Source organism: Urocitellus parryii, chromosome 3 (genome assembly GCF_045843805.1).
Source record: "Urocitellus parryii isolate mUroPar1 chromosome 3, mUroPar1.hap1, whole genome shotgun sequence".
Lineage (NCBI taxonomy): Eukaryota > Metazoa > Chordata > Mammalia > Rodentia > Sciuridae > Urocitellus > Urocitellus parryii.
In genome coordinates, this window is record NC_135533.1 from 100,965,302 (window position 1) to 100,977,395 (window position 12,094).

A 12,094-nucleotide genomic window follows, 5' to 3' on the forward strand; every position below is an offset into this window, starting at 1 on the left:
CCCTGAGAGCTGAGGAAAGAGGCTACAGCCCCTCTCTGACAGGATAGTGACCAGAGATGGGGCCCATTAGCACCATGCAATGTTGGGGTACCTGTGTAGCCTGAATAACCCCTAGATGGGGTCCTCTGCTGGAATGCCCATTTACTAAAGCTTCTGTACTCTTGGGGGGAACCCCTGCAGGGGAGAGGGGAGGGAGTTTTGGCTAAAATCCAGTCAGGGGTCCCCACTTGGACCCCAAAGGGGCCCCCAGAAGTCATGACTTGAAGAATCTTCATACCACAAACTGGCCCAGCAGAACCACAGCCAGAACCAGCACATTTCGGATTGGGCTGTTACCCAAGTCCAGGGCTGCCACCCAGCCTTCTCTCTGCACTATCCACCGGGCAATGCAGCGATGCAACATGAAGTCGGCCACGAAGCGGGTCACCTGGCCCAGAAAGCCTGTCAGGCCACGCTGGTAGACGTGTAAGGCCAGGCGATAGCCAAAGCCCAGGAGAGCCACCACACAGCCCCAGTTGATGCCACTCTCAAACCGGCTGGAGGCAATCTTGGTGAAGAGTTCATAGGCATTCGCAGCTGTAGGTTGTAGTTGTTCAAGCACGCTCTGGAACTTGGAGTCATGGCGCCAGTTGATGTCACCAATCACAGGGAGCTGCTGATCCAGCTGCCCCATGGTACTGGTAGGTTCTAGGGCCACCCCTTAGCCTCCTGCTCCTGTCGGTGACGGTAATAAAAGTAGCTATGGAAAACCTCCTCTGTTTCCCGGGCTATCTGCTGCTCAGAATTGGAGGTCGGCTCTACGCATTCCTCACTAGGAGGACCTGGGCCTTGCCTGGATGCCATTTTTCAGGTCTCAGTAGAGGACAGTGTCAGCCTGTCCAGTCTCTGGTCCAGAGCCGAATGCTCGGCAGGGTTTCCGGCTCAGCTTCCAGGAACCGGCGTCAGTGCATTCCTGGTGTCAGGATGCAGCCCTTGCTTGAGAGTTGTGGATCTTATGACACAGTTTAATGATAAAGCATACATTAGAAAACACTTTAGGAAATAGCCATCAATGTGCCTAATATGAATTATTTATCAAATAACTTATTTAGTTAATAAGTTTCCTCAGCATGTCAATACATACATAAATGTGATGACCTCTTAACATTGTTGAGATTTAAAAAATCCTCCACCAAAAATTTTTGAAAGAATGTGTGCTAAATTGTTTAAAAACAACACTTATCCTTAAGGAATGGGTTTAGAGAAAGAGGGCACATTCATTTGGTTCTTTATGGTTATTCTATAATATTCACATTTGTTAAAATGAATATGCATTGATTCTGTAATTTAAAAAACTTGGAGAATATAACTACAGAGAAACTGAAACAGAGAAAAAGAGACCAGGGCAGGGGAAATTGGGCAAGGGGTCGGCGGAGGAAGGAAGAAAGTAAGTGCCCATCAATTATAAGTGGGTACTGAATAACTGAGGTAAAGGATAGGCTAATTTCAAGAGTGGGAGGACAGCTGGGGCTGCTTGAAGAGCTTCCTGAAAGAGTCCTGAAGATGAGGAAGTCTCTGTGTGATGGTGTGTCTCAGGCCAGACCTGTGATTCCTACAGGCTTGAGAGACTTAGTCCATCCTCCACAACCTCAATTCCACAGATTACGGGTGGGACTTCTGGTCTGTGGTTGAATAAATGGACTATTGTTATTCATATTTATTAACTTGACTATTTCTTGGTTAGAGACCAAGGATGGGGTGAAGGTAGGAGAAGAAAAGAGGTTATTTTTAGGTCTTTCTCCTTATCACAATTATATAGTGAGTTTCTGTTTTTTGCAATGTGACTTTAGAACCATTTGGCCTGGGTAAAGGAAAACATGATTTAATATAAACCGTTAAAGGTACAAACTGGTACTTTAAATTGAGTTGGGTATTCTAGGCCATTCACTCTGATAGAAGACAATAGCATTTTCTTTATTGATCTTTGGTCCAAATGAATCAAATCAGCATGCTCTCTTTTACCTTGGGGAACTATTTATTTTTTTTTTAATCAGATACCTTATCTGGAAAACGTTGCTAAGTGGGACCCATACTTTCTATGTCTGCCTGCCTTTCTGCAGTATCTATGAGGTTCTGCAGAGTTTTGTGGAATATCTGTGGATTTGTGTTATCTCAAGCACACAGCATAGGAAGGAATGAAGTTTGCCCTTTCTGTGGCAGCACAGTTTCAGATAACAGAAGGTTAAGAGAGCTGGCTTGGATATATGTTCCCTCTTGTTACTAATATGGAGACCTTAATTGGGTCCACTGAGAAGGCTACATAAAGTACCATGGATATGGAAGATAAGTTACATCTTGTGAGAAGAATATTCATTTTATAGTTTCAATGGGGCTCTCTTGTAAGGAATTAAGGCCTGGTCAGGAATGAGCTGTGAATCAAACTATTGCCTAACTTGTTTTTTTTTAGTGGTGGTAGTGCTGGGGATTGAACCCAGGCCTCATGCATGCTAAGCAACTGCTCTACCACTGAACCATATCACCAACCCAGGGGACTGGTTCTTAACAAAACCTTCTCCGTATCTCTTTAACTGAAGGTTCCATTTGAACTACAGACCACATGTTCCACACCTACTATAGCTACCCAATTATTAATTGAATGACAAATTCTGACCTAAGAATGGTTATTTTAAGATTTTGATACTGACCACTAGGTGGCTCTCCTTTCTCAACTCCCACTGGCTTCTCTGTGAGGCTGAACGCTCCTTCAGACCTTAAGAATTTTTATATGTGGAAGATACACAGAATCACACTAGAAGTTTTGAACAGTCAGGGATAGAACCTAGTTTACAAATTTAACAATACCCAAACTACAAAGAATTCCTTCCTATTTCTTGAGGCACTGGCTACGAGGTAGCTCTTCAGGCCACAGTGTGACTATATGTTCCTTAAACTAAGGCAGTAACAAATACCACATTTAAAAAATTCAAACCATTGCTCTGGTAGTGAGTGGAATGTGTGCTATTGTCTTGAAAAATTTTCAATTTCTAACATGTCAGATGAAATCTTGGGGTATTCAGTGTAAAGGAGTTCCCAAGACCAAAGTTTGAGATTCTCTGGACAAGTCTAGGGACATAATTTCAATTTTCCTTTTTCAATATTGTAACTGCCTCTTATGCAATTATAATATTGAAAACTATGGGAATGTCTGGGACAGCATTTTTTTTTTTTTGTAGCTATTATAAATGACAGGAAAAACGGTGAAAGTGGCCTGTTTGGATTTCAGACTAAAGCACAAAACTAACCTGCTTACTAGTAAAGTGTTATAGGAACTCAGAAGTTCTAGAACCGGCTATAGTTCAGATAAAATGTGCAATGATTTTCAAGTCACAGCATGTGGGAACTCCCTCAAAATCATACCCATTCGTGAGCCTCCACAGATGGTATGCTCCAACCCCAATCACCATTTAATTCCTTAAATAAGAGACACTGGCACAAAATTGTCATTCACTTTTCTGCATACTTTATTTGTTACAAACATACAATTTTTAAATATAGACTGTAAAACTCCATTTGCAAAAGTCTGCTATTGTAAGGAGTGCACACCAGCAGGAAGGATTCTTAAACTTTTTTCTCTATGAGTTTTTTTCTGTCAGTTTTGCTAGTTAGTGGTAAATACGGGACCCGCCATTTTACAGACCTGTCTGAAGCTTCTGGCTGTATTCACATTGCTCTTTTGAAGCAGCCCTGCTCGTCTCAAAAATTGATCAGAATCTTGAGCTTCAACCTACAGGCAGTGAGATCAACAGCCCGTCTGGACTCTGCTTTTGAACGGTTTTCAGGAAGTGTGATTTCTGAATGGGTACTGCACTTCACGGATTTGTTTGAATTGCCCATGCAGCTCTGTTTGTTAAAGTGCATTCTTCTTTTAAAAAATAAGCAAGAGGAATAATCTTTACTCTTTAACCAAGGTACTTAAAAAAATGAACTTTTTGGTCTCTCAGCAGATATTCCCAAATTGATCCTATCACTACAAATTTTAGTGTTCTATTTACAAACATTTAGGGTTACAGGTGGAGGGGACCTTATAAAATTAAAGGTGCAGCTTCACTTGAAGCAGAAATCAGCTCTACAAATTTATACATAGGCATACACACTTGGTTTACAATGCATAATAAGCATGTTGGTATTTACAGAGACTGAAGACATCCTCCCCCCTCCCCCCCAAAAAAACCCTTTTAAAGTAATTTCCAACCTAAACTCTTAATTGTACATCTAGATCAGGAAGCTGTCTCCTGCTATCAAGATTTGGTTTTAAATCATTCAAATTATTTCTGTAGATTCTCTACTGGCAGGACACCAGTCCCAGCTTTGGAGTGAAGAGCCTAGTCTAAGGAAGTCACTGGTAGACATGATTGGCAGTGAAGATTTCTATTAAACAGAAAGTGTGTTATCTGGAGCTATATCAGAAGACAGGGGATTTTATAAAGTGATTTTGGAAACACATTTGCATGAAGGTTCAAAAGGAAGAATAAATGCCAACTAATAAAATTATTCTAGATTTCAGAAAAAAGTTCAAATACACTGTTGATAATAGTTACTATTCATATAAGTCATTGAAAAATAACTCAAATAAACTTGCCTGCTACCAAAATGTGCAAAACCATGGACTCTCTATAATGTATATTGATACTGATTTAAAGTCACTTTCTAGATTTTTGCTGTTATATATTGGCTTTTAGAAATTCTGAGAACTTTTGTACACAGGGGAGACTTGGGCTGGGAGAAAAGGACTTATGCCTAATATCAGCTTAAAATGAAACTCCCAAATTCCTACAACACAAACACATTTAGCGACATAATTATGTTCTTTAATTTTCTTGAGGCTCTTCCTACATTTTTGCTTGTTAAAAAGAAAATTTAAAGGGGGGAAGAAACAAACCACTTGCTATTTTATTTCCAAATATTAAGATTTTACTAACCAGCCTGATCTTGCAACACAGTGTACAAAACATTTTGCCTTTAAGAAATATGATATGGTCTAACTAATTTTTCTTGAAAGACTCAGCCATTAAAGTTATTGTAGGAAGGGAAAAAAAAAAAAAGGTTAAACTCATGCCTTCTGTAATATGCTAGTGGACACCAAACAGGTCTATTACTTTCTCTCTAGTACACTGGACCCACATTTCATCGCACACAAAAAAAAGGTATGATCAGCCACCTTTTATCCAAGTTACTAGGTATTAGATACAACACAGGGAAATAAAATTTGCCTATTCAAAATTTCTGTTAATTAAAATATTTCATGAAACTTTGTTAGAATTACTTATGGGAAAAAAATGATAGTTTTTAGCTTCTAATAAGCTCTGCTCTCCCTTTATTAGAAGTCCTACTGAAAAGTGAAACCATCAATATGGAATTTGCTGTTGTTTCAATATAGGTCTACCTATCCCAAATGGAATGTCTAATTAAAGAGGCATGAGTTAGATTTTCAAAAGATTGTGAATAGAGGTGATTACATTGATGACATATTCCCTACATCCAAAAATATAAAATACATTCAAAAAGGCCTTACTTAGATCAGGGGTACAGATATCAAATGGGAATCATTAGGGTATAGGTCTTTGGGATGCAATTTTTCTGTTTCCAAATTTTCAGTACTGACAAATGGATCACATTTGTTAAAGTGTGTCAGATCCATTAGTAATAAAGACTAGGTTTTGAAACTGAGGACTGGGAAAGGTGACTTTAAATAGCAAAATCAGATATATCAACAGAACTCACCATTCAAGAGTCCAGCTATTTCTTGAAACTTCCGGGGCTAACATTTGAAAATTAATGTCTGTTTTTCTAAGTTAAAAATGGGAAATGAAGTTATAATTCACATTTCCACCTTACTATCTGGAATTTCAAGTGGGACATATGACATGAACTTTTTCTCTTTTTAGTCTATATCTTAAGGTAAACATGGTTCTTTTTTTCTTTTTTCTTTTCTACAAACTATCTCCCCCCCTCCCCAGCCCCACCCCCATACTCATTATTCAGTATATTGAATGGGAGTTTTAACTCTTTAGGAAGACAGCTAATTGATTTACAGTACTCTAAAACTAACCCTGAAAACTGATAATCTCATTCATTTACCATAACTTCAGTGCTGTTGTTGACAGAAAAGAAAAAGTTACCTTAAGGCTCAAGGGAAAGTAACTTATTAATTTGTGAATGCAGCATTATTTACTCTCCCATCCATTGGAAACTAGCAAAATGCATTCTGGATCAATAATACAAACTTTCTAACACTAGCAAAGATTTCTACTCTTCTTACATAGAGTCAGAACAATATTCATAAGCAGATTATCTAGGGGAGCCTGAGAAACCATGATCCACATCACACAAGGATTCCATGTATTTCATGATCAAAAAGTGCTTTATCTTTGAGAACTGTGTCAGGGTTAAAATGGAAATATACAATGCAAAATCACTTGACACTTTTTCAAGTGGAAAAGGAGCAAAAAGATGAAGGCTCTGCTCTCTGAACAGGCCTTATGCATGTAATTTTTAGGGCACACTAAATTAAAACTGTTTTGAGAATTAGTAATAGTGGATTTTTTCACCACTAAATTCTAAAACCTGAGATTGGACATCAAAGCAGTCAACTTTGTCATTCATCAGAGCAATTCTGATACTTCCTAAAAATAGAAGAAAACTCAATTGAATTAACTCCAGGGTCAAAAACATTAACGTTCCCCAATCAAAAAGGAGACTGATCAAACACATTATACTAAGAGTGCTACAGAATAACAACTCTTAGCAAACAAGTCATTTCTACATAAGCAAAAAAGTCACTTCTCTCCTTCCCCTTCTTACTGATCAAGGCCACACTATTTTCAAATGAATATCTACTGAGAGATCAGTTGTGCATTGGACAAAGTACCATAATTGGGTTAAAAATGAAAACAAAATTTACAGTGAAGAATACTTATGTGCATGGCTTACACACTCCAGCTTCTTAATTTCATCAAGGTAGATGCAAACAGTCATCTTGTGTAGATTACATTCTACACCCCTGTAAAGCCAGTCAAGGTCACATTTAACAAAGCATCCTCAGCAACTAGTGCCTGAAGTGTGCAGCCGTTTACAGACCACTCAATATGAGGGCATTATTATAACCAGCCTCTTTTGCCCACAACCCTGCATTTTCAGATAAGACAGGATAATTGTTTTGTTTTGAGAAAACCGAAGCTTGAATCTCTTAAAAAGACCTGCAATTTACTGCACAGTGATCCAGAGGTAACAAAGGAATCAGGTTAATGGCTGCCTGCACCAAAATCCTCTCAATCATTTTGCAGTAAATAATTATGGAAAGTGACATGACAAGTAGCCATGTGTGTATCACAGCTACAGTCATTTATACCACCTACATGCCTCCAACAGTTACATAGGGTGTCTGGGTTTTTGGTTTGGTTTTCACTTAAGATTTTTGGTGCCATATAGATTTATATTTTGATTTGTGCAGCATATGCACTGAAAAACTTGCTGACTAGAACTGCTGTTCCACTTGCTAAAATGATGGGTAAGGACAATAGAAACCAGAAAGGAGTAATAAGATCTCTTCACAGATTTTTACTCTTGATTCTGTTCCTAAAAGTTGAATTCTCATCTCTGTAGCAATGGTAGTTTGAGAAACAAACCTTCCACCAATTATTTTAAAAGGAGTTTTAGTTCCCTGCTTTTCAGGAATATACTATTTTGATTATCTGGGATGTTTGCCAGATTAAAATACAACTTCTAAATAGTTCATAGTAGCAGTTGAATAACAAAACAAAAAAGTTGGTTGTTTCCCATAGTTTATACAATGCCATTATTTGAGTGAAACCAACAAAGACCATTTCTCTCAATAAGCTAATATTTATGAATGAATCTCTATACTTTGCTGATTTCTATTGCCCCTAGTCACTGGAATAAGGATCAGTGAAATGCTACAATTAATCCACATCCTTCTGCAATCTTCCTACAGTGGGAAGAGAGGCCATGAACCACCCCCTGCAGGAGAAATAAACCTTAGAGATTGGTTAAGACTTAAAAACCCACCACTATGACATTTATCACTTAATCTTACATAGGCAGGTCAAAATTTTAATATAAATTACTTTTGCCAACACATAGCTTATGCATTCTTTGCTCCTTTTTTTGGAGGATTCTCAAATTGATATCTAAAGATTTACATATGATATATTACTGTTATATGGTCTAATGACTAAGAAAATTTCTCTGGTAACCAAAGCTGATGCCATATATGGTAGTGTTCTTGGCATATACTCTATATGCCTCAGACCACTTCCACATTCTTTCTATTCAGCTAATTATAGCTTAGTAGCCACTGGTGAAGGATTGTGAAGACCCTGTCATTTCTACAGAATAGAAAGGCAAGGCTAGTTACTGCAATTCAGCCAAACAAAAAGAAAAGAAAAAATAAACCAACCCCTTGAAAAGGAGAGGTACTGCACCTTTGCAAAATTGAACTGGCTCACTGCAGCTGAGCAACAGAACCACCACTGAAGCAAGAAAACAAGTTGGTCTATACAGGAATTGTACATGGTTTGAAAAGGAAAAAGTTACAGCAATCAACTAATAGCTGCAACCTTAATTTTCATTGCTGCCTCAGAGTTTGAAACTTAAGTTTCTGCAAACCTAATGCTAGCTTCTTAGCTCCTTTACTAAAACTAGGAATTTGTTCTCCGCAGCAAAGAAATGAACACTCAAAACACATAGGTAAATACAGCAGGACATTATTGAAAACAGCTGCCTTGTAGTACAAAATACAGTACAAGTATACGGATGTCATTAAAACATCAAAAATACTATTGCTCCCATACAATTTAGGAAACATTCTTTGCAACGGAGAAAAATTTAAAAGAAAAGCTTTAAAAAAATCTGTTTAAAAATTCTACTGTGGATGATGAGAGTAGAGAAATAGTCTGAAAAGGGCACCAATGTTTGTGGCTCTTCCACTTTTTTTTAAATCTAAGATCAACAATATTCTGAATCATAGTCTATGTTTTAAAAAAGCCTAATTTTATATACACAATTATTTCCCTCCCTCTCAGCCACAAATACATGAAACGACCTTTTTGTATATTACTTATTTCCCAATAAATACAAAAAGATTGTATAGATTGAATAATACCAAAATAAGATAATAAAAAGGATATGCAATAAATTAAAAAGGCAGCTCAAATAAAGGGCAGGCATGCAGTTAAAAAAAATACTAAGATTGTGGAGGTGGGGTTACTTGCCTCCTGGTTGAGAAGGTGTCACACAAAGAATACCTGAAAACTTTGGAAAGAACATTAGCTCCCATTCAATTCAAAGTTACCTAGGTCTATGACACTTTTAGGAATACCTTTTGATGGGGTCGGGATTAACTTGATTAGTAAAAATCATTTCTACTGAAAATCCTTTTAAAATATAGAAGAGGCGATCCTTGAAAACCCCAACTTTTATTCTTGAAAGACAGCTGGATAAACTGGCAAAAGCCAGTTTGTTGAAATTTCAAGATGGTATAAAAATGCTTCCAGGATAAAGTCAGCTTATTCACGTTCACTTCAGTTCATTCACAGATGGATTTCAGCTTCCACCGGGAGCACTGCTTGAATCATTCATCCATCATTTGCCAACTTTGATTGTGAGGTACTGATACAATGGATCAAGTTCTTAAAATTTTCTTTTAAAATAAATGATGCTGGAATTCTGGACCTGAGGATCTTTAGTATCGAACAAATCCACAGATTAAACTGAAGGTAAATTAAGACTTCAGTTTTGGTTATTTCCAACTTTTCTGTGAGGATGTATATTCCATTAAAGCTCAGGCTTGTAGCCACACTGTTCCTTTAACAGGTATTTGTCAAGTTTTACGGTTTAAAATGCAGCCAACCAGTGGCTGTAACAGCCGAATTAGCCATAATTCACTGGCTCATATGGGAGCCATAGGGATCTGGCTCTCATTCATACCTAAGCCATTTCTTGATAATGACCTCCATATTTAGAGATCAAGGGAAGAACTTTAGTGAGCAGCAACCAGTCCACTCAAACAGTTTGCCTTGTGCTTTATGCCTGACTTCTTGTGCCTACCTCAGCAATCCCCAATGTAAAATTTTTATTTTTAAAAAATTTGCAAACTTTTAAACTATTTTAGTAATGGATTCTAGTTCAAGCATTGATATCAGAATTTATCTGCATCCCGGAAAACAATTCTGCAAAGAAAAGACATGGGCCTTGGTCCAGGTTCCATGCAAAACCATTTTTTAAAAAATGGATCCAATTTGTTTCTATATTCTCCAATGGCTTCTTTAATTCTTTTGCCCTGTCCATGATTATGTGAAGTTGCATTCCTTAAACCTGTACCCTCAGAACTGGGTAAATGCAAAGGCCTTTCTTCTCAAGGATTCCATGAAGATCTAGATCCAAAACGCTGATTTCAATGGATGTGAAGGGATAGACACTGCAATAGTGAGGCCTGGAGAGATCTTTAGATTACCCAGGTACAACACAAACTTAACTGTTATCAATGGGTGGGTCTGGGTGACTCAGACGTGTTTTGGGCCCAGACGTTTGAAGATCTATCCCTTCCAGGGTTATCCAGGGTTTAGGAACCTCGGTTGGGAAACAACAGAAGCTGAGACTTTCGCGCGGGTGAGGAGACGCTGTTGTCCTCTCTTTGCAGGTTGCTGTCAGTTCCTTGGAACTTTACTGCTTTTCTCTAATTGTCCGTGACTGTTCTTTTACGGTTATTTCTCTTAACTATATTATTTTTTTATTTTGCTTTCTCCCTTTGCAGCCTCCCTTGTTCCCTTCCGCACTAACTCACTGGAGGTGAGCAGAAAAGGGAACTTTCTAGCCAAGGGGATGGTGGTGGGGTAGGGGAGGCCAGTAGGGGAAGCTGCCCATTTCAATCCTCATCCACCTCCTCACCCTCGGACTCGTCGCCGCCGCCGCTGCCACCACCACGGCGCTCATAAAGCTTATCCCTCTGACGCTCCTGGATTTCTTTCATCTCATCCGCATACCGGCAAAAGGCGCCTCCGAACTTGCCCCAGGCCTTGAAGGGCACGGTGATGGCGTTGCGGTAAGACGGCTTCACCTCGCTCACACGCAGAAACACCCCGTACTTGTTGCAGCCCACGTCGAAGAAGAAGCGCTTGGAGTCCACCGTGATGGAGGTGCCCTCCGGGAGCTCCCCATATAGGCCGCCCCCGGGGCCGCCGACGCCGCCCCCCGGACCTCCGGTCAGCTCGTCCTCCTCGCCGCCGTAGTCGTCGATGAGCTTGGCCAGCGCGTCGCGGAACTCGATGAGGCCCTGCGCGGGCAGCGCGATGGTCTGACCGCTCTGTAGGCCGCCGGGCCCGGGTCCCGCGCCGAAGCCGCCGCCGCCGCGGTTGACCGTCTGGCGGATGCGCAGGAAGCGGCCGCGCTGGTTCTCCTTCAGGTCTAGGTAGTACTTGCGGTTCTCGCGCACCAGGAACTCGCTCTTAAGCGCGCGCCGCGGCCCGCCGCCCTCCTCGGCGCCCGCTGCCAGCTGCTCGGGGCTGCTGGGGCCCAGCTGCGCGTAGTGCTCGATGAAGTCTCCCAGCGAGTCACGGAACTCGGCGGCCACCGCCATGGACAGCGTGAGACGGCTCTTGGAGCCGCCCGCGCCCACCTCAGCGATCTTGAGGAAGCGGCCTTTGGCGTTCTGCTTCACATCCAGGTAGAAGCGTTTGTTCTGGATGTCCAGCCGTTTCGAGGCCAGCTCCTGCGTCTCCTGTTCGCCGCCGCCGCGAGGAGCGGGCTGGAAGCCGCCGGGCCCGCCGCCGCCGCGCTCGCTGCCGCTGTCGCCGTCCGCCATCTTCTCGGCCGCCGCCTCGCCGCCTCCCGCCGCGCTCGCGCCCCCGCCCTCCGCCCTGCGGCTCGCGCTCCGGGGGCCCCCCAGCCTCGCCCGCGGCTCCTCACGCGCGCCCGCCGCTCATCGCCGGCCGCCGCCGCCCCCCATCGCCTCCGCGCCCCGCCCCCGCGGCTTCCGCGCAGCACGGCCCGCTTCCGGCGCGCGGTTTCCCGTGACGTCACTCCGCCCGCCCGCCACCGC

The 12,094-nt window shown here is 41.4% G+C and overlaps 1 protein-coding gene and 1 pseudogene across 1 annotated transcript; both read right to left on the bottom strand.

Moving 5' to 3' along the window:
• Nucleotides 1-253: 253 nt before the first annotated feature.
• LOC113190285 (bcl-2 homologous antagonist/killer pseudogene) lies at nt 254-843 on the bottom strand (annotated as a pseudogene).
• Nucleotides 844-3,498: 2,655 nt separating this feature from the next.
• On the bottom strand, nt 3,499-11,873 carry Purb (purine rich element binding protein B). Its single transcript, XM_026399446.2, has one exon. The coding sequence runs from the start codon at nt 11,855-11,857 to the stop codon at nt 10,922-10,924; it is 936 nt and encodes a 311-aa protein (XP_026255231.1). The 5' UTR covers nt 11,858-11,873; the 3' UTR covers nt 3,499-10,921.
• Between the last annotated feature and the right edge of the window lie 221 nt (nt 11,874-12,094).

Bases quoted from the DNA above. Each gene is read 5' to 3' on its own strand.
- Purb (XM_026399446.2), bottom strand. From the start codon at position 11,857: ATGGCGGACGGCGACAGCGGCAGCGAGCGCGGCGGCGGCGGGCCCGGC.